General features: G+C 39.4%; 1 protein-coding gene and 1 non-coding gene across 3 annotated transcripts in view; one reads left to right on the top strand and one right to left on the bottom strand.

Annotated features, from left to right (window-relative positions):
- The window catches only part of MAST2 (microtubule associated serine/threonine kinase 2), a 75,445-nt gene extending 60,594 nt beyond the window's left edge, over positions 1-14,851 (bottom strand). For both annotated transcript variants that reach the window (XM_045291818.1, XM_045291817.1), the window contains exons 1-2: positions 14,664-14,851; positions 12,243-12,437 (exon numbers count right to left, since the gene is read on the bottom strand). In XM_045291818.1, the coding sequence (XP_045147753.1) occupies positions 12,243-12,437; positions 14,664-14,713 (245 nt within the window). In that variant the 5' untranslated portion in view covers positions 14,714-14,851. The remainder of the gene's footprint in view (positions 1-12,242; positions 12,438-14,663) is intronic.
- A 7,270-nt stretch (positions 14,852-22,121) lies between these two features.
- LOC115870280 lies at positions 22,122-22,312 on the top strand. The gene has a single exon (XR_004046644.1). It is a non-coding gene; the product is annotated as a U2 spliceosomal RNA (small nuclear RNA).
- Positions 22,313-23,941: the final 1,629 nt, after the last annotated feature.

A 23,941-nucleotide genomic window follows, 5' to 3' on the forward strand; every position in this document is an offset into this window, starting at 1 on the left:
CGGACAGTGTAAGGTATGACAAAATAATAATTTATAAATTATCAAGGGTTCATGAGGGAGGGGGGAGCAGGGAAGGAGGGGGAAAAAATGAGGAGCTGATACCAGGGGCATCAAATGTTTTGAGAATGATGAGGGCAACGAATGTACAAATGCACTTGACACAATTGATGTACATATGGATTGTGATAAGAGTTGTATGAGCCCCCAATAAAATGATTCCAAAAAAGAGAAAGAACAGCCACTAGCAGAACACATGCTAGCTCATGTCTGAGGTAGAAGCAGTAAAGGGCAAGACATGGAGACCAAGAGACACAGCAAAGGAACCTGGCTGACACAGCACAAGAGCCAAACCGCTGAGACAATGAAAGAGTGAGACAAGATCGGCAGGTGGGCTTCCTGTCCAAAGGAGGCAGAAGCCAAGGGACTGAGTTATTGAGGGGCTTAGGACCAGAGAAAGACATGCCAGTGGTTGAGAAGAGGGCATTGCTGTGGACAAGACAACTATATCCTTCATGTTTTCTGATCGTAACTTGTGATAACTTGTTAACTTTCCCAATAAAACTCCATACTCGTTAACATTGTCTGAGTTCTGTGTGGTCACTGTGATGGATTATCAAACCCAGCAGAGAGGTAGAATGACAATGGGAGGAACGACTGAATTAGGTGAAGAAGGACAGGCGATGGTGGCAGATCTGACCTGTGCTTTGTGGCACCGGCTTTGGGATGGTGTGGAGTTGGATTCTCCTTCTCACATGTGGAGTCAGAGGAGGTCAGATGTAGCCTCCATGTTGTTTTCTTAACTCGCTGGGTCTTTAAGCTCAAGTGCTTATCTATTGTGAAACATTACCTAACCACTCTTCTCACCCCTGTAGTCCATAGATGGTGTAAACTGTTCAGCACTCCACTACTGGGTAAATAACTGGTAGTTCGACAAACCTACCAGAGGCCCTTAGAAGGCAGACCTAGCAATTTGCTTCCCAAAGGTCACACACATTCTTCTCTACACACATGTGGCAAGATGAGTGATCATCAATTCAAGGGCACCGAACAACCACCTTCTGCCCACCCCCATCCTCATTCAACACAGGAAAAGTTAGATGATTCTAAAGTTCATCTAACTTGGCATTAATTCTTATGAGTTCATCTTTTTACACTGAGCAACTTGTGAGGCTTGTAGTTTGTCAAAGCAGAGTAGAAGCAAGAAACATAGTCAATGACTGACAAACCTCCTTAGAATCAGAAATGAATCAACATCAACAGTTAGTTTGGTAGGAGAATAATGACCATTTATGGAAACCTGAGAACTAGCAAGAAGTAATAAGGTTACTGTAGTTGACTTTCCCAGAGTTCTGACTAGAGCTGTTGGAAGAGATGACAACAGATGGGTACAGGTGTTCCTTGGGTTAAGAATGAAGCCCAATCTCTAAATCTATCTTTAAGTCAAATTTGTACATAAATCCAACTGTTAAATGGTCAAATGTTTGTCTTAGTGCCTTTCTATGGATAAAGCACTAAAGAAACACTTCCACATACTCTAAAACCTCTATTTTCTCTTTTTTTAAATGGGGAGTTAATACATATATCACATCATCCCATAGTTCAATCACATCAAGCAGTATTGTACAATTGCTACCACATCAGTAACCAAACTTTATTTTACTTCCTGGACTCCTTGACATAGTATCTCTTTCACACCACTACCACCACCACTACCACTGTTACTCCCCCATACCCTCCACCCCCCAAAAAAACAACCTTATTCTACTTGCTGTCCCTATAGGTTCATCAATCAATCCTGGGTTGCATATATCAAAAACAAAAAACAGAAAAACATGTAACACAAATCTAAGAGGGTGACTCCCAGTGACATAACACACCTGAAATAAACCCTAATATGAACAAACGAAAAACAAAATAGAGAAAATGTTGAAAACCAGATCAGGTCCAGCACGTATCAGAAGGGGGATCAGCTGACAAGGTTTTCACCATTCATGTCAGGTTTATTCCTTTGACCTTCTATAGCATCTCTCCAGTGCACTGTTTAGTAACCACTTTCCTCTATTATGGACAGAGGGAGATCACCGGAGGCTTATTTCCTATGTAGCTCCCACAAATGTATCTTGGGCTCCCACTGTCTGCAAATCGGATTCTCACAAATTAGGTTCATACTATTCCCCACTTAAAGTAAGATTATGTGCTTTAAAATCCTGTATTGACTAATGATGGGATGTTTCTCCCATGTAGACTTAGCTGACATCTCACTTAGATGGCACCAGCCTTTAAGACCCCAGATGCTATTTTATCGGATAGGTGGGCACTGTCTAATTTCTTCACTCTAGTTTGCTATAGCACCCATGTCTTCTGTCATCTTCCTGAGGGCAAGTATTGAGGAGGGCCACGATATAAGAACTAATTCTTTTTTCCCCCAAGTTTGTTTTCAGTTTCTAATATCTTCTTTCTTTTTAAAAAGTATTTATAATTTTATTGAGAGCTCTTACAGCTATCATAACATTCCATAATTCAATCACATCAAGCAGTACTGTACAATTGCTACCAGTCAGTTTCAAAACATTTTCTTTCTTTTTGAACTCCTTAATATCAGCTCCCCTTTATCCCTCCCCTCCCCACCAGGAACCCTTATTTTTATTTTTGCCGCATCTCACACTATCCAATCTATCCATTTATGTGTTGTTCACTCCCCTTGAGTGGGGTTATACAGTCATCAGTGCTATCAGCTGCTCCCACTTCCCCTCCCTCGCTTCTTGTTCCCTCAGGGCACCATTACTGCTGTTACTGTTTCTGAAAGGTTATCTATCTTGCCTTTCATGTATTCAATGATCTTAATTATACAAATGAACATACACAAGTCTAACATGTGTAATGAGGTAAAAGAAATAAAAACCGTAATCGTAAGGGAAAGAAATATTACAGAACGAGAGGATAGTATGTGCTTATCAGTGCTATATTGCACCCTGGATTTACCATCCTTTCCATGTGGCCCTTCTGAGAGGGACTGTTCAATTAACTTGCAGGTGGGTTTTGGGTCTCCACTACATCCTCCACCCCTCCACATCAATTTGGTTGCTTGGTTCTGAACTCCTGATTACCTTTTCATTGTCAACACCTCATGATCACACATGCTGGTGTGCTTCTTACATGTGGCTTTTGTTGCTTCCCTGCTAGATGGCTGCTTGCTTGACTACAAGCCTTTCTTTAAGACCCCAGATACTATTTATTTTAATAGCTGAGCACCAACAGATTTCTTCACCACATTTGCTTATGCACCCATTTTGTCTTCAGTGATCATGTCATCATACAGTGCCACATTGTTGGAACAAACCTTCTTGTACAGAAGTAAGATAAGTAGAGGCCCAAAGTCCATCTCTTCCTTGGTGCATTTGCATTTATAAATATATATGAACAAATACACCTATATTTAAATAATTTTACATTTATATATATGTATACCTAAATATTTTTTTCTTTCTTTCTTTTTTCTTTCCTCCTGCCCCACTATGTTTATCCATCGTTCACCTCTCAGAAATTCCTCTCAAATACAATTCTATTGATCAGACATGACCAGAAAAGCTACCTCCTCGTCGTCATCCATTTTAGAACCCTTACTATTCCCCTGTACCATCTTTATTGGCTCACCACTCTCCTTCCCCGCCTCCTCTCCTCGCATGCCCCCCAGGAACCATATATCCTGCCTATCTTGTATAAATACACACACCAAAAAAAAAAAAGAAAAGAAAAGAAATCATACAAGTAGTCACAAATCTATCATGGATCCTGACACAGAGCAGATGAATATCTCTCTGTTAGATAGATGGATATGTTATAATCCATCAGTACAGACGCCTTTTCTTTCAGGGTTTCATACCCTGGTTCCTACTTACCAAACAACACATATACCCTTTTTGGTCTTCAGCAGTCCTGTCCGAAAAGTACATATCCTAAAAGTCTCCATTGCTATACCTGCAGTGAGGGATGTAGTTGTCTAGTGCCAGCCCCCCACCCAACACCCCCCGCCCATTACACCTTTAGACTTCCAGTGTGGTCCCCTTGGGCGTAAACCCTAACCAGTTCAGATGGGGTGCCAAGTGCTGCCCCCCAACTACAATCGGAATTCCTTAGGGACTTCGTGGCTTTGCTCCAATCACTGGTCTGCTGCACACCCTCTTGGTTTGCCCTCAAGCAGGTGAGTCAGACAGGTCGCTCTCCCCAAACTGTATCTTCAGGGAGAACTAAATGTTTATAATTTATAAGTTGGAGCCCCAAACCCATTCTTGGATCTATGTTTCTTTTGTTTTGTTTTTCCTGAAATATCTTTAACATAATAATACAGAAAAGGAATGGTAGGGTTGAAGAAGAAATTTATAGCAAACAGTAAGTAATGTGTCAACAGTTATTATTCTCATTTTAATTGTTGTTATTCATGATTCAAATATAACTCTAGTAGTACATTTAAAGAAAACTACCAAAAGATCACATCAATCACCTGCTCAAAATTTCCTGATAACTGCCACCACCAAATAAATATCTAAATTTGTTTTTTTAATCCTCATCTTTTGAAATATATATAAATATAGACAAAATTACATATCTGATATTTGCTTCAAAATAATGGGGATGGGGTCATAAATGAAATAATATTGGTCATCAGTTGGTAACATTGATGGTGGGGATGTAATACTACTCTTTATTTTCTGAATGATTGGGGATTTTCCGATAATACTAAGTTCTAAAAAGGAAGTACATACATTTCAGTGAGAAAATTTTCCAATTTCAGAAGCAGAAACATAAACATCTTAAAAACGCTTCAACTTGCTGCATTTAAGCCAAGGGATAAAAACAAAACAAATAAACAAAAATGTTGACATGCCAAACAGAACTACATTTTTCTCTGGCGTCAGCTGATGCCAGAAGCTATAGAATATTCTCTGCCACACAAAGTTTCCTTTAACTCATAGCCAGTATGATTCTCATTGCTTTACCTTTCATCAGGAAAACACTGTCCCTTCCCTAACAGGAAGGGTCTCTTCCTGAAGACCCTTTCCAGTGGCTCCTTCAAGTGGCTCCTTCTCTTATATACGAACAGGAGAGAGAGAAAAACATCTTAAATCTTTTTGATGGATTTTTCCTGCCGACAAAAAAATAACCCTCTTAAGTGTATTTTCAGTGTTTCTCATTGTAGTCCCTGTCCTGATGAAACCCGACAGCCAATTTTCAGCAGCAACAATTATTGAGACTGCATGTAAGGATAACAGGGCATCCAGCTGCCACTGCCTTATTGGGCCGGCAGCAAAGCTTCCACGGGCAAGGCAAAATGACAAATGATTCTTAGAGTTGCCCATGGGAAAATAAAATTAGTGGTGATAACAGGAAAATTAATGAAAGCAAGAAAGTATTGTGGATCAGCCACAGATGAGCTTTCCCACAGTGGTAGTAGTTAAATAGTTATTTTAGTAGCTACCCAGACTACTAAGAAACAAGTTTATGCATTAATTCACTTAATCCTTACAATAATCACTGCATATTATTACCCCATGTTAATGATACAGAAAACAGAGTCAGAAAGATTACGTTCAGAAGCTTTTCTACAACTGGTGTGCAGAAGGTCAGGATAAGAACACATTTGTGAGATTTTCCTCTTTGGAATACTTTGAAAAGCTGTTGTTTAGAAAATGGAAAAGGAGAAAAGCAGGTGTTGGTAAAGTGTAAATAGTGCTTTCTCTTTGGCAGGAGATAATCCTGACTGACTCCCATGAAGTGCTTTCAAAGGCTGCTTAGTTTTGGAAGAAGACCAAATGAACACCTGTCCTTTTACAGAATGAAAGTCTACAGAAAGCTCCTCACTTACCATGTGAGACAGACTACTGAATTAGTACCAATGGCTGCAAGTTTCAGTAGTAAAAGTTTTGTTATTAGAGATATTTATGCAAAAGTTGAACAGCCTTTTTTGCTAGAAATTGTAGAGAAGAAACTCCTGTGCAGGGGAAGTGAGATAAATCAGAACCCTTAACACACCACCACCACCAAAATCATTGCAGTAGTTATTGTCATTCAAAATGGATGTTGTACCTAAGTCATTCTATGTTCTAGAAAACTGTCAACATCAAACTTCTACCCCCAGCAGGCTAAAACTGTGCTGTGAATAAACTCCTCTCTTTTCAGGGACACCAGACTGGCACTTTTCCAGTGGTGCTGTGCCAATAATGCACTTACCCATGCCTGAGAGACAACCAATAGGCTACAAGTATATGAGGGGTACCCCAAAAACCTCAGAACACCCAGCCTCCAAGCAATCCCATTCTTGGAAACATTTTTCAAACTCATCTGTTTGGATGGCTGACAGTACCTCCCTCATTTTTTGTTTCTTATTAATAAATCTTTTTATTGGGGACTCATACATATAACAGTATACACATCCAGCATATTAAGCAAATATGTACCAATATTGATATTAACAATTTCAGGACATTATCTTTATTCTTGAGCCCCTTGATAGCAGTTTCTCTTTTCCCTCCCTCCACCACCCTGTCACCTTCACGAACCCTTAATATATTGTTTTGTTATTTATACACACATATATTTTTAACCTCTTTTACATCATCAAATCGCTGTCCTTTCATGTTCCTCTTCATTTATGGAAAGAAAAAGAAGTCCCACAGAGCAAGGTCAGGTGAGTAAGGTGCATGGGTGAGAGGCATGCTGTTTTTTTTGCCAAAAACTGGTGCACTGAGAGGGCTTTGTGAGCAGGTTTATTGTCATGGTGACAAAACCAATCCACTGTCAGCCATAAAACAGGCCTGTTTTGTCACACACTGTTACGCCATATTTTCAGAACCTCTAAATAGAAAGCTTGATTAATAGCCTGACCTGGTGGAATGAACTCCAAATGCACAATCCCTCTCACATTGAAAACAAAAACAAATGAGCATCGTCTTGATCTTTGATTTCACTTGACAAGTTTTGGGGGTGAGGTGATGATGGTGTCTTCCACTGGCTTGATTGACGTTTGCTTTTGGGGCCATAAGAATAGCAGCATGTCTTATCACCAGTAATAATCTTGGGGAAAATCTAGGTGCTTCGGAGCTGTTCCTTCAAAGCACGGTTGGTTTCCACTGGATGCTCTGTTTCCTGGTCAGTCAGAACTCGGGGTACAACTTCACAGCAACCATTCTGATTCCCAGATCTTTCATTAAAATTCTCTGACTCTAACTCCAAGACAGTCCAGATAATTTCCTCATCTCTTCAATGATCCGTCGTCAATCTTCGAGCATGAATTTTGTGAACATTTTCCTCCGTTAAGGAAGTTAACTAAACGTCCAGAACAAAGTTTGTCTTCAATCAACATTTCACCTTTTCTGGAAAGGAGAAAACCACCTGTACACTTCAGTTGTTCCTATAGCGCTGTCCTTGTGAACTGTGTTCAACATCACAACAGTTTCGGTGGCATTTTTCCTGAGCTGGAAACAAAATTTCACAGCTGCACACTCTTCTCTTAAATTGGGCATCACAAAAAAATGAGGTTCGAGTGAAAATGTCTTTGTTTGTTTTTTTCCCGAAAAAATTCACTGTGACCAGAGGGACCTTTCACAGGTGATGCCACTGGGTGCACTAACTCATAGCAAGTTGCTCGATGCTCACCTAGTGGGAAAAATGCGTACTATGACAGGTCTGCCCAGTGGAGTTTTTTCCGTTTTGGGGGGTGGAGGGTAGCCCCTTGTATATATTAGAAGATATGCAAGTTGACTAAAGGTCAGAGGTTAATTAACCTAACTCATCTATTATTCTTCTTAAGGTTGATCATACCCATAGGAGACACCTTAAAGATAATATCCTTTGCATCAAAGTCTGACTAGAACAGACCCATCCCTTCTCTTCAAGAAAGAAATAATTATACTTGAGTATAAGCCGACCTGAATATCAGTCAAGACACTGAATTTTACCACAAAAACTGCATGAAAAATGTGCTGAAAAACTCAGTTTATACATGAATATATATGGTATACTGTTAGAGCAGGAATCATTTAAAAACTATGTCTTGGTTGTCCTTCAAGTTACTGTTGGGTGGTGGTGGTGGTGAAAATTAAAGGTAATAAGAATATCACTAAGATGCAAGCAATAAAAAGGCTTGAGAGTTTGAGCAGGGCTGGTTCTCACCACTATGCAAAGGAACACACTGTTTCTGGCCCTTCAGTGTAATGCAGCTGTACTCCAAAGGGGATAGCTCTCAGTCCAGACACTGAAAGGTGGCAGTGTGTGGATCCTAGTTCCCTGTTTCCTGGGTCATGTATCTGCAAACAGAGGTCAAACGTGCTGCCAGTAACGAAAACTTCAGCTCTTTACTCGTATGCATTGTCTACAAAACCATTTCTCTCTTCTTTCCGTTTGTCCTTGTTCATTTACTTCATATCACTAATGTTCACGGGTACAAGTACATGGTAAGGACTTGGCTCACTGCTGCATTCACAAAGTACTGCTTCTGTCCCTACGTCTCAGTGTGAACACAGAGACCAAAACAGAGTTACTGGATGGTGGCTGTTAGTGGTGGTAAAAGAAAACAGAACTGAATGATGTCAGTTATGTTTTTATAAGATGGTAAGGAAATAACATGGCATGGAAATAACAATGAATATTGATTCCCATCTCCTACATAGGGGCCTTTATTAAACAAGGTTACTATCTTAGTTACTATGTTATATTACTTACTATATTATATATATATAAAATAGTTACTATGCTATAACAGAACTACAAGTGGATGGCTTTAACAAACAGAAATTTTCTCAGAGTTGATAATGCAAGAGTAGAAGTTCAAATACTATACATTATAAAGTTATTTGAACAGGGCCTGGAAACTATAATATTTGATCAAAGTTTGTTAAGCTAATTAAATACTCAATAACATATTTTTCATCAGAAATACAGCAGCACGGTTAAAAACCACAGACATTACAGTCAGATTCTATAAAGCTGAATGCTAGTTCTACCACTTATTAATAACTTCCTTCACCTCTAGGTGCTATAGTGAGTGCCATCGTCTATAAAATAAATTTACTTGGGATTATCCATCTCACCACCTTAGACTGACAATTACAGCCGAATAAAAACAACAAATCGTGAAAGTGTGGAGAGAATGGAAGACTCACATCGCTGGTGGGGAGGTAAATACATAGAACCATGTGGAAAGCTATATAGCACTACTTCAAACAACAGAAATTCCATACAATCCAGCAATATCTCTGTTGGGCATAAAGAAGTAAGAGCCATAGAATGAATAGACACACACACACTCATGTTAATTACAGCACTGTTTACAAAAGCAAGATGGAAACCACCCAAATGCCTACCAGTGGAAGAACAGATAAAGGAAACTTTGGAACTTACACAGTGTAATACTAAACATCACTAAAAATAATGAAACCACCAAATACCTCATGGCATGGATGGACCTAGAGGTCTTTATGCTAAGTGAAAGTAGTCAATCACAAAAGGAAAAATAATATATGAAGCCATTGTTATAAGGGGAAAAGACAAGACACAGACTTTTAGTCCAAAAGGACCAGATTTGGATGTTGCCAAGGGAAGGAGGGCCAGGGAGGAAAGTAAAAAACAATAGGCTAGCTAACAGATTGGAATAAAGCTGGGTGAAGGAGTTCTGTAATCCATACCAGGAAGGAGAGAAAGCAAAGGAAGAAGGTACTGAGCAGGGGTGAAGGGAGCTTGAAACACAGAATTTTGTGTGCAACACAAAACTGACGGTCAGAAATATAAACTCCCACCTAATTCACAATTTTAAAAAATTATTTAAGAAAATCAAATGGTGTATTGCATTGGGAAAATCTGCTCCACAAGACTTCTTTTAAAGTGTTGAAGAGCAAAAAAATGCCAATTCAATCGCCTCGTGCACATGAAAGCAGGACACTGAATTGGGAAGAATATAGAAAGTACCATGGTCTGTCAAAAGCACAAACAAATCTGTCTTGGAGAAGTACAGCCAGAACTTTTGCTCCTCAGAAGCAAGATGGCACAATGTCTCACACTTTGGACATGTCGTCAGGAGAGACCAGTCCCTGGACAAGGACATACATCATGCTTGGTAAAGAAGAGCATCAGTGTAAAAGAGGAAGACTCCCACCAGGATGAACTGACACAGTGGCTGCAAAGCAAGGGTCTCGAACATAACAACTATCAGGATGACAAGTAGTGTTTTATTCTGTTGTACAAAGGGTTGGTATGAGTCAGAGGCAGCTCAACGGCATCTAACAACATCAACAACAAAGTAGCTAGGCAGAGTGCCAAGACAGTGCTATATAGGAAGAGTTCTCAAAAACCAAACCACTCTCATCGCCACCAAGTTGATTCTGACTGACAGTCCTGCCCCTTTGGTGTGGCAATTCTAGAAATGGGGGGGGGTGTTAAGGTTTTAGTTTCAGTTTTCAGCTGCATAGAGATCTGTACAAGGGTGAAAAAACTACCCAAGAAAAGAAGATCGAACACTCAGGGACAGAAATAGTTCACAGTCCCACCATTTAGAATGGTAAACAATCTCAGTATGTCACGCAGAGGATCAATGTAAAAGAGGAGACTGTCAACCATATGGACCGACAAAGCAGCTGCAACAATGAGCTCAAACAGCAACGACTGTGAAGATGGAGCAGGCTGGGCAGTGTGCAGCGTTTCATTCTGCTATACTCATTTGCTGTGAATCCGAAACTACGCCACAGCACCAGACAGTAATAAGGTATCAAATAATACCACTTAAATCCATACCATGAATCATCCTTCTAATTACATTTTAGTTTCTAGGGTTACTTTTCTAACTAAAAGCTAGAAAAATACCCATTGATTAATCACGCCTTCCATGTTTATTTTTGTCCTTCTGGTTGGCTTCTAAAATATCACTCTTATTACTCTTGTATGACAGTTGCTACTTTTCAAGCTTTCCTCATTGTCTTCCCAGGCCACAATCCTTTAACACCTCGTCTGAATAATCACTCACAGAATCATCTCATGAACCAAACTGATCGGTTATATGCTAATGATTTCTAATGATCTCTCTTTAGAGATCTAACATATCTCTAACTAAATGTCCAATTAATGATGCCCTGCAGTTTCTTAGTCTCTGTTAATGGTGACTTTAATTTTCCAGTTGTTCAATTCAAAAGTTTAAATCATAATTAACTTATCTTTAAACCAGATATCCAATCCACCAATAAATCCTATCAATTCTTTCAAAATGTAACCCCAAATCTGACCATGCCTTATTACCTGTACAAGTTCAAACAACCACTCTTACACAATTATTCCATAGCCTTTTAATCTGTCAGATCAAGTCATTCTTCCACTTCAAATCCTCCAGTAGCTTTTCATCTCATTTAACATCGAAGCAAAAGTCCTGAAAATGGCTTTTAATATTTTACTAATGTGGTTTGCCCACATCTCAGACCTTATTCACCAGCCTCACCGGCCTCTTTGTTGCACTAAGAACACACAACGCAAACTTATTAAGCAGGCACTTAACACTTACTGTACCTTGGCCTGGTACAAACTGTTCCTCCATTTTTTTCCTTTCTGGCTCTGTGACTTCCTTTAGTCTTTGCTCATTTATCAACACATCCTTGAGGACCTGTGTGATCATCTCATAAATGGCAACACTTAGCCACACATCCTCTACTCTGCCTATCATACTTTATCTTAATAGTACTATGACTATTTGTTATATATTTACTTATTAATTTGAATCCAAGCTCTCAGTTTTCTATGCATAGAGCAGTACCTGCCACATAATAAGTACTCAAAAAATATTGAATATATGAAAAAGAAGGCTGGAAGAAATGGGAGGCAGGGCTATTTCATCAGCCTAAACAAATCATTTAACCTACTTTGGAATCATATTTTCTAAAGCATGATCATCTAAATGTTGGAGTGTGGACTATTTAAGCTCTAAAGAGCTCTAGCATCCTGTCATGCTATGCTTCTTCCTCAAATGGTCACAGGGCTATCCAACAATCAGGATGGGCACACAACTAGTCTGAAGTACTGATATACTAGTCTATCATCTAAAAATTGTAATGTAGCAATCTTTTTATAGTCTTTTTAGTCTGTGCCAGGTTCATGACTCTTATTAACTCCTCATAATTTAAAAATTAGTTATGGGCTTACCCTATCAAGACTATTAGGTCAGAAGCGATCACCAAGGCCCACATTCACATCACAGCAGTTTTCCTTACCTCCACTGCAGTGGGCGGCTGGAACAGGGGCTGCCAGGACTGCTGTGAGCTTGTGGGTTCAGGAAAAAGGCAAGAGGAGAAGTGGCCAAGGCACAATCAGCACTAAATGGGACTTTAGTGAGGGATAGGGCTGGAGCCGAAGTGGGCGAAAACATATGCTGGTTTACTTCAGATCCTCGGCAAAGAGTAGAGATTCTGACAAGGCACCACAGTAGGAAAAAAACAAGATCAGTAATAATTTCTCAGTGAAGAAACATATTCAAGTGGATTCTTTCAAACAAGAGGATGAAGAAAAGTGAAAAAAATTTGTTTTTCAAATAGCATATCTCAGTTCCAATGCTAGAACAAAATGACAACAGAAACTTAAACTGAATCCACTTTAATTAAAACCAAAATCTTAAGTACTGGCTATTCAAAGTAGTAAAACTTAGCTTCTGGGTAAATCAAACATTTTAAGGATATTCAATTCATCAGTTAGCAAGAACAGGCAATGTTTTATGCTCAATGACTTAGTAAAACTGCCCAGAGAAATATGCACATGTCCGTTAAAGTAAAACTCGGTGGATTATTCCATAACACTTTTTGACTAATGATTATATCAAGTAATGTCACTTAAATTTGTCACATACAAAATTGTGCCTTAATTAAATTTTTCTTCTCGTATTACTTTCCTCTCAAAAAATAATCTAACCTTTTTGATGTATTAAGGCTAACGGAAGACTATTAAAGAAATAAGATCATTAAACTGAAAGACAGGCAGTAAAACTTTAGTTCACATTTGTTAATCACTGGAAGATATGATATAGTTGATGAACTAACTATAATTGAAGTTTTAAATAGTTGCCTAAGTAGTACATAAGCACCTAAACGGTGTTTAAAATGTTAGTTTCATATATTATTATTGCTAAATTCTCAGATATGAACTTAGTGATCTTCTAATTGTTTACTTCCAAATATGCATTCAAAGGAAACCTTCACCTTCCTACTCATTCTCCCTGTAACTAGCTTCAGTGTATTTCTGATTAGAAATACAATAGGAGAGGGGAGGGCAGCTAAGTATTTAAATTACAGGTATGCTCAATTTTTTTTAATTGAGATCTTTTTTTAACTTAAAAAGTGAAAACATTAATTTGGCTTAATGTCTCCCTTTCAAAAAATAATTTTTCACTTTTCTAAAGAATTCTTTCTAAAATAAGCTTCCTAGTATACATAAGTTACAGCTAATTATAACATGCAACAACAAAAATTTTTTAAAAAGAACATGCAACAAGACAGTACTTGTTAATTGAAACAATGTTTACACAGAATATTGCCATTTTAGATCTTATCACGTAAAAGGAGGTTTAGTCATTCTGATAAATACATAACGAAGATTGTAAAAAATCTATGAAAACCAAATTCCTGTTCTTGCTCCTAATTACCACTCTGCAAATAAGTCGCCTTTACTTTAAAAGATATTTTAATTGGTGAAGACATTATTTTTTGTGGTCTTTATAGTCTTATAGTCTCACTCTGGGAATAAGGTCTTTCTCTTTCAATCTTATAAGTTATATTCTTCAAACAAGTCCTATTTTTTCCCCAAGGTCTGGTAAAATCATTAATTCCATTAATGACTATCCATAAACATTGAATGCCAACCAAAGGCCAAGGGCCCTAACGAAACACGAAACCCATGGGGGGAAAGCTGTCTGTTTGAATAAGCAATGCTATCTCTGGGTAAGCATTAACAGCATGGGGGAGTGGGAGGGAGAGAATCTAAAGTGTACTCCCTTCCTCCTATGAGTTAAACGACGGTAGTTCGATATAGAAAACTGAGCTAGAATGGGTGCTAGGGCCCTTCTTTCCCTGGCTCCCTTACTTGCTGAACAATGCCCTCAGCAATTTATCATTAAATAATCCAGTGCTTTCCCATCTTTGAATCCTCATCTAATTCATTTCTTATTGACCAACAAAGAAATAAAACTCAGCTCAAACCCAGAAAGACCCCAGCTTGGTTCTGTAAGGGAAGATCTGAAGTCTTGATCCGGGCTCAAGAATGCAATTTACTAGTCAAAAGAGAAGATATTTTTCCTTTCCATTTGCTTTTCACATTCATGAGGCTTGTATTTGTCACTTTGTCAGAGAATTTAAATATGCATCTGCTTTTCAAGACAAAAAATAAGCTTTCTTGATTGTTAACCCAGCTCCTCCAGCACCTAGGAATCCCTAAAATAGCCCCAAACTCAATTTTCAGAATTAGAAGCTCCTGATGGCCCTGCCAGGGACCACTTTTTTGACCTTGAATTAATGAAGCCAGCTCAGTCTCTTCCTGGCATACATGGAGGAAGCAGTCTTTACTCAGGCAAGTAAAGCTGTGTTAGTTGGCATTAGTTCTCTTTCTGACAATTGTCAGTTTCCAATCAAAGACCCCAGCCTCCTTACTGAATCCGAAGGCATGGTGCTCCCAATCTCTCGCGCCTCCGTTTCATCATTTTCCTGGTTACTCAAATGTTTGCTCTTTCACACTGGCACCGTCCTTGTAGGAAGTTTTCTCACACAAGGGGTATGCAGTCTGCCAGCCAGAGGAAACCTAGGCTTCTCACACTTTTGGACTTTTCTCCAAAAAAGCATGATATTCAGAATCCTCTAAACAAAGACCTAAGAGGCCAGGAAGCAGCAATGAGGCATTTCAGACCCCAAATGAATCAGCTGTCCTCTGATCTGCCTGACATCATTCACACTCAGCCTTCAACAAACCAGAGTTGCAGAGAGCACCTTGTTCCGTCCACAGTGACAAGCACCCAAATCCCTCCCCTTCACAAATCAGTTGCAACTTCCAACCCTGAGACCTGGCAGCAGGGAATGATGCTGGCAGAAAGAGTACATACCAACTTGAAAACTCACACTGTGACAGAAATACTATCAACCCAGGAGGCGTGGGCCAGGCTACAACAGCTGTTGCAGTGAGGAGAGGAGAGGAAGAAAGCCATAATAAGGCTCCCAAATCAGTAAGTTAATGAGCTTTCTACTCCCATAAAGAGTTACAGTCTCAACCGATCACAATGATCTACAGATGACCCATTCCCAGGGGGATGGACAAAAGAAAAATGGGTGAAGGGAGACAGCAGTCAGTGTAAGACATGAAAAATAAATAAATAAAATATCAAGGGTTAATGAAGAAGGGAGAGGGAGGGAGCAGGTAAAATGAGCTGATACCAAGGGCTCAAGTAGAAAGAAAATGTTTTGAAAATGATGATGGTAACATATGTCCAAATGTACTTAACACAATGGATGGATGTATCGATTGTGATAAGAGCCATATGAGCCCCCAATAAAATGATTTAATTAAAAATTTTAAAAAGAGTCACAGTCTCAGAAACTCACAGGCAGTTCTATTCTGTCCCATAAAGTTGTTATGAGTCGGCATCAACTTTGGTGTGGTTTCTGTTGAGAGAGCCAGAGAGGAAGGAAAGATCTTCACCCCAATCCAACTCTGATGGACACCTCTGATACATCTAGATGGCAATATATGTCAAATTAGATCTAGAGCAGTATTCAAAGGATTAATCCAACCAGTGCTTTTTAAAATCGCAACTCCTTAGGAGGGCATAAACTCTTCTTAGGAAGTTAGAACCAACTTTTTTTGTAAAGCAAAATAGATTAAAAATAAAATCAGTGTGCTTAACACATACTGAAGAGTACAAAGAATGTGTTGACATTATTGAAATGTTTATAAACCTACAAGTGCACACACATGGGATGGGTTGCAATGGAAAATCTATTTGTTATTAGAGGCCATGGTCTAAATGGTTTGGAAGACACTGTTCTAATTACCATACCGTACTAACCTTACCCAGTAGCTACACTCATTCATTTTTCGATTGTGTGCAGTGGTCTAATTACGCAGCTCTCACAGCTTGTATTTCAGTATGTCTGGTTCTCCACAAGTCCTAATGGTAACTGGGCTGCGCTCTCTGAAATCTAGCACTTCTTTACCACTAAGTCCTACTTTGGCAAAGTCTCAAAATGGTGTCAAGGTTAATAGAAAAGCCCAAATTCCAAGCTGAGGCCACATAGATATTGCTAGGCCCTAATTTTCTATTCAGGATTCCCCAATTCTTAATATATAGTACCTAATTCCAGACTACTAAATACCAACAATAGTAACAGTAACATCAACATTTATGCTTACTAATTACTAGTATCTTATTTATCTAGTGCTACTAAAACAGAAATACCACACACAGGTTGTTTTATCAAAGATATGTATTTTCCCACCGTTTAGGAAGCTAGAAGTGAATTCAGGGTGCCAGCTTTAGGGAAAGACTTTCTCTCTGTGGACTCTGAGGGAAGGAAGGTCCTTGTCTCTTTTGAACTTCTGCTCCAGGGTAATCTTCATATAGCTTGGCATCTCTCTTCCATCTCGGTTTGCTCACTTTTCTGCTTAATCTCTTTTACATATTATTAAAAGATAAATTGATTTAAGACACATCTTACACTAACACTGATCTTCATTAATGTAGCAGAGACAATCCATTCCCAAATGCGATTAAACCATAGGTATGTTGTATGGCATCCAATCAATTCCGACTCATAGTAACTCTATAGGGTAGAGAAGAACTACTCCATAGGATTTCTCTGCCTGTACTCTTTACAGGCAGGAGCCCTGGTGGCACAGTAGGCTACACATTGGGCTGCTAACTACAAGGTTAGCAGTTTGAAGCTACCAGATGCTCTACATGAGAAAGATGAGGCTTTCTATTCCTGCAGAGATTTATCATCTCAGAAACCCACATGGGCAGTTCTATTCTGTCCTAGAGGGTGGCTATGAGTCAAAATTTGTCATCTTCACAGGAACAGATAACCAGGTATTTTCTCCCATGGAGCTGCTGGTGGGTGTGAAGCACCAACTTTCAATAAGCACTCATGCATTTAATCACCACACTATCAGGGTTTTTTAACCATAGGGATAGGGGTTAAGATTTACAATGTATATTTGGGGGACACAATGGAATCCATAACAACTAAGTTCTATTCTAAACACTTTACAGGCAATACCTATGTAATCATCAAGAGTCCCCTGATACTGTACATGTGCAATTCTTAGTCACAATATTAAAAAAAGACCAGACTTGGGGGGGGGGGGCCTCATGATTTACAGCAGTAGTAAATGGTAAAGTGCCCTTCCCTCAACATGTTTGCACCTAGTTACACAACATATGAATTAGACTAGAAGTATTCCTGCTCACCATTAAGTTGGAAATAGTTTATTTCTAGAATCAATATTATCAAATGCTGCACTATAATACCTTACAGTATACAATTCAGACAATAGCAAATGGATTTCTCTTAACCTACTCTGCAATAAAAAAAACAAGAGGGAGAACATGGGGCTCCTTGAACAAATCAACAGATAGTCATTTGGCTCTAAGAGAATGAGACTTTCAGATCTCATGACCTTCATCTGACCCAATGAAGATTACAATGTTCACCCTTAGGGGTTAATGTATTCCCACAGAAAACATTTTCTTGAAACTTAACTGGCATTAGAACTCATTTATCTCAATGTTAGCACTAAGAGGCCTTAACTTTTCCCTGGGACTGGTGACTACACTAAAACATTTGCAATAAGGCAGATGAAACACCCATCACACTTCTTATCCATTCAAACAATAACTACTATGGACAACATTATCATCCTTAGAACCAAAGAAAGACCTCTGTCATAGGTTCCTCTTTTTATTAGCCCTGCAAAATTGCACATATAATAAATTCATTTTTTAAATGCCTTTGTGCCTTGGGATTTGGCAATCAGCTGTGGCAGAGAAGCACTCAAAAACTCACTGCCGTAAAGTCAATTCCAATTCATAGTGGCCCTATATTAAGACAAGGTAGAACTGCCCCTGCGAGTGAGTTCCCGAGACTGTAACTCTTTATATGAGTAGAAAAGCTCTTTCATCAGAGGAGCAGCTGGTGGTTTTGAACTGCTAATCTTGACACTAGGAGCCCAATAAGTAACTACTATGCTACCAAGGCTCCTAGTAAAACTGAAAATACACTCCGTTACCCCCCCCCCAAAACCTTTTTATTCCGATCATTCCATGGTTCAATCACATCAAGCAGTATTGTACAACTGCTATCACAGTCTGAAAACACTCCTTCTTCCTGAACTCCTTGATATCATCTCCCCTTTAACCCCCCTCCCCACCCTTCCCACTGTACCTCTCAGGAACCCTAATTCTACGTGCTGTCTCTACAAGTTCATCAGTCCTGGGTTTCATATATTGAAAAACAGCTAGAGAAGCAACAAAGCCCACATGGAAGAAGCACACCAGCCTGTGTGATCACGAGGTGTCGATAGGATCAGGTATCAAGCATCAAAGAACAAAAAATCTTATCATTGTGAATGAGGGGGAGTACAGAGTGGGAGCCCATCTGTAGGCAACTGGACATCCCCTTACAGAAGGGTCACAGGGAGGAGACGAGCCAGTCAGCTTGCAGTGTAGCAATGAAGAAATATACAATTTTCCTCTAGTTCTTTAGTGCTTCCACCCCCTCACTATCATGATCCCAATCTACCTTACAAATTCGGCTAGACCATAGGATGTACATTGGTACAGATAAGAACTGGAAACACAGGGAATCCAGGACAGATAAACCCCTCAGGACCAATGAGAGTAGTGATACCAGGAGGGGAAGGGGAAAGTGGAGTAGAAAGGGGGAAACCAAGCACAAGGATCTACATATAACCCCTTCCCTGGGGAACGGACAACAGAAAAGTGGGTGAACGGAGACATCGGTCAGTGTAAGATATGACATAAATAATAATAATTTATAAATTATCAAGGGTTCGTGAGGGATGGGGGCAGGGGGTAGCGGGAATGAGGAGCTGATACCAAGGGCTCAAGTAGAAAGAAAATGTCTTGAGAATGATGGTGGCAACAAATGTACAAATGTGCTTGACACAATAGATGTATGTATGGATTGTGATAAGAGTTGTATGAGCCCCCAATAAAATAATTTTAAAAGGACAAAACAAACAAACAAACAAATGAATGAATAAATAATGCGGACATGTAAGGCTTATGACAGACTTACTGAATCACATTACTAACTGTTCTTATAGTTGGTATATACTTAATTCTTAGTATATACTTAATTCTTGTCACTGAGTTAAGTCCAACTCATAATGTCTCTAAATGGGGCCATGTACACAACCCCATAGGGTTTCAAAAGCTATAGGTTTCTATGGTAGCAGACTGCCATCTCTTTCTCACATGGAATGAGTGGCTGGTGGATTCAAACAGCTGACTTTCAGGTTAGCAGCCAAGCACTCAACTACTGTGTCACCAAGGTTCCTTGCTCTTAGGATATATATGTCTCAAGATTGTTATATAACAAGATTTTTTTCCCTCAACAAAGATATTCACCCACATTTTAGAAATCATATGTAGCACTCACTACCTTCTCTCTGTAAAGAACTATTCTAGGAGTCATTTTGTCTAAAACATTTTTGGATTGCCTTTATTATTCTTATTTTTCACACTGCAAAAACAGCTGAATTCCTTTGGTAAGCGCATTATTCTTGTAATTCTCATTAGCCCTTTCACAATTAACAATCACCACAAAAGCATTGTGGAATAAATTAACCACAATGATTTAAGCCTCTGTCATCTACATAGACATTCCTTTAATGTTGCTGTTGCATGAAGGCACTACAATCAACTAGAGGCCAGAGTTTGACCCTTCAATATGAGGATCATCTTTGGAAAAGAAATAAAGTAGATATTCCAAACTACTGAAACTTCAAAGAATAAACTATTGGATACAGGATATTAATGGCATCGCCTGGACAACTGGACAACTTCCCAACCATTCCAGAGGACTGAGTCAGAATTTCCAGAACCCTTTTTAGGACGTGTACACACACACACACATATATATACACATACACACACACACCCCCCTAAACAAAAAAATATCTAGTGAAATGAGAATTAATTCTCATTGACTGAATGAGCTGATAAGGGATCACTATAGTTATTTGAATTAGTTTTAATTTCTGGATATATGAAAGTCCTTTCTCTTCCTTTTAAGGCTACCCATGTCTTAAAAAAAAAAAAAAAGGCTACCCATGATAATTCAGTAAACTTCTCTTTGGTAAATTTCCCAAGTCATATCTCCCTGAACCACTGGAATAGGGAAAATTTTACTGAATCGACTTAATTCGCATGACAGTATCATAATTAAAGTAGGTTCATTGTGAATGTTTTCTTTTGTACTGGAATATAAATTTCCAGCAAAGCAAACTTACTACTACCAGATGCCTGCCGACAAGTCAATTCTGAGTAACTCTAGTTTTCAGTGGCTGATTTTTCAGATGGGCAGGCTTTCTTCAGGGGCTTCTGGGTGGACTAGAGCCTCCAACTTTCTGGTTAGCAGCCCTACTCAGGTACTCTAAAGCCAATTTAAGAAGGCCTACATGATACACTAACATTCTTGGCACACTCATGTTAAGTCATCAGGGCAAACCTAATGAGAACAGGAGGCGTGTTTTGTGGTCAAGATTATTTGAAAATATATTAGATCCAAAGGTAAGACAGATTGTTAGAAATCTGGAATAAGAAAAAAAAAATCACATTTATTTCACCTAAAAAACAGTGCAATAATTACAGCATACTTTTCCAGTTTATCTGAATCTAGTCCTTTACTGTCAGCAATACAAAATACTTCTTTCTACGCGTGGCAATTAGGTACCATTGAGTCCGTTGTTATCTGATGCACAAGAAAAAACACTCCCCAGTCCTGCAACAACCTCACAATTATTGGATGTTCTTGTCTGTAGGCATGCTATTAAACTCTGTACGGGTGAAATTCAGTTAACTCCCCTCCAACTGGAAAAAAAAATTCAGATTTTCACTCCCTTGAAATTAATTTCAACATTCCTTACCCATGTAAATTTGAGCCTTTTGTGATCTTCTCCTTTGAGTGATCTGTAACATCTGCCTGGCTACTTTACTCAAAATAAGTTTGGGGAGCCAGGCACATGTTCATTTTTTTGATGATCACTTTCTAGACATTTTTGAGGACGCCTGGTGGTATAGTGGCTATGTGTTGGTCTGCTAACTACAAGGTCAGCAGTTTAAACCACCAGCAGATCCAGGGGAGACACACGAGGCTTTCTACTCTTGTAAAAAGTTAGTCTTGGAAACCCAAAGGAAACTGTTCCACAGGGCTGCTATGATTTGGAATTCACTCGAAAGTTGAGTAAGTGAGTTTTATTTTATTATGATGAAATAACATTTTTCAAGACATAAAAACAGAACATCTTATTTTTCAGTTTGCTAGCTTGATTTAAAAGTCTACTGGGGGAATTCATGTGGAGGTCAGAGTGAAAGCAGGTGTGAGTGGGCTGAACGGGAGATCCAACAGAATCACACATGGCTGCCAAGGTGTTTAAGTCCATCGGCAAGTTCAGCCTGGCCTTAGCCATCGCGGGAGGCGCGGCAACTCAGTCCTTTACAATGTGGATGCGGGGCACAGAGCCGTCATCTCTGACTGGTTCCGTGGAGTTCACGACATCGTGAGTTCAGGGATTAACTTTCTCATCCCTTGGGTTCAGAAACCATTTCTCTTTGCCTGCAGCTCTCAACCACGGAATGTGCCTGTCATCACTGGTAGCAAAGATCTACAGAACATCAACATCACACTGCGCATCCTCTTTCACTCCTCCAGCTGCCGCAGGGAAATAGTAGATGGAAGAGAGAGGTATAAAAGAAGAGATTGGTGGTTAACTAGCCGTGAGTATGAAGAAAAAGGTAATGTGTTAGTCTGGGTAGACTAGAGAAACAAATCCACGGAAACTCATATGTAAGAGAGAGGTTTATAGAAAGTAGCCCAATCGCTTCTCGGCCTTTTGGCTAAAATCAAGTGTAGTATCTGTTCTTATCAGTTTAATATCTGATACGTCCTCTACCCGAGGACAATATATTAAATGGATTTTTGGAGCAGGGAGATGGAATAGGAGCTTGCTCCGTCCACTCCATGCATTGACCTGGTATTGCAGTATTTCCAGGAACGGTGCACCCCTGGGAGACTTTTTTTTTTTTTTTAAGGAGATTGCCTTCCTTTCTACTTTTTTTTTTTTTAACATTTTATTAGGGGCTCATACAACTGTTATCCCAATCCATACACACATCAATTGTGTAAAGCGCATTTGTACATCGTTTCTCAAAACATTTTCTCTCCATTTAAACCCCCGACATTAGGTCCTCATTTTTCCCCTCCCTCCCAGCTCCCCCCTCCCGCATGAGCCCTTGATAGTTTATAAATGGGTATTTTGTCATATCTTGCCCTGTCTGACGTCTCCCTTCATCCACTTTTTGGTTGTCTGTCCCCCAGGGAGGAGGTCACACACAGTTCCATGTAATCGGTTCCCTCTTCCCTACCCATTCTCCCTTTACCCTCCCTGTTTTGCCACTCACACCACTGGTCCTATAGGGCTCATCTGTCCTAGATTCCCTGTATTTTCAGTTCCTATCTGTACCAGTGTACCTCCTCTGGTCTAGCCAGTCTTGCAAGATAGAATTCGAGTCATGGTAGTGGGAGCCCCCTGGGAGACTTTTAAAGAAAAAAAAAAAAAAGAAAGAAAGAAAGTATCCCAGGGCTGTCCAATCCCTTAAGTCCAACATCAGCCCATATGTCCAACACCGATCTACAAAGTCCTCCTCAATCTCATAAAACACACTCAATGACGCCGACTGCAAGAAGAAAGTCGAATCAATGAGTGTGTAAGTATATCAGCGCTGGCAGGGGTCTCCAAGTGGTTGTTCCAGCACCCAGGGCTGCATCAGGGTAAATCCATGTGGCTTCTCCTCAGGGATGTCTTGAAGGAAATGAGCCTTGCCAGCTGAAACAGGGAACTGGCGAAGGCAGCGGCACCCTGGTCTGACCTTCAGAGAGCAAGAGACCAGAGAACTAGAAAGGCTAGGCTCACAGAGCGATTATTTCTCCGCCCTTCAACTAATCCCACATGTGCCAGGTTGGCACAATAAACCTTAACTATCCCAGGTAACAAGAATAACTCATTTTTGATCTTGAAAAGTGACATTTAGTAAGTCTGGGAACGAAAAAACAATTTTTTTAAGGCAGTGACTTCAGTGTTTTGTTTTTATTTCAATAAATCATTTTTGGGGGGCCTTACAGCAATCCATACATCAATTGTGTCAAACACATTTGTACATATGTTGCCATCATTTCCAAAACATTTTCTTTCTACTTGAGCCCTTGATATCAGCTCCTCTTTTGCTCTCCCTCCCCACCCTCCTACCTTTGTGAACCCTTGATAATTTATATATGATTTTTATTTTCATATTTTACACCATCCATTGTCTCCTTTCACCCACATCTCTGTTGTTTATCCCCCTAAAGGTGGGGGAGGGGTTTATAACACTGACTTCAATTTTATAAATGCTGAAGTTAAGAGTATTCTAAATACTCTTGTTCAAATGCAATGCAACACAATGCAATTATATGAACTGTTAGTTTTGAGATTCAGCCATATGAATGTAGGGGCTATTATCATAACAACTGCTCTTCTTAATATAACAGTAACAAAACTGGATCTCAAGGATTTCCAGGCCACTGACAACCATGTGCATTTTTTAACAGTAAAACAGTTCCTATGGAGAAATTAGTGATGACTATTACTGGATTGCGGC

This window comes from Echinops telfairi, unplaced genomic scaffold (genome assembly GCF_000313985.2).
Source record: "Echinops telfairi isolate 266 unplaced genomic scaffold, ASM31398v2 ScPeMD7_443;HRSCAF=831, whole genome shotgun sequence".
NCBI classification, from domain to species: Eukaryota; Metazoa; Chordata; class Mammalia; order Afrosoricida; family Tenrecidae; genus Echinops; species Echinops telfairi.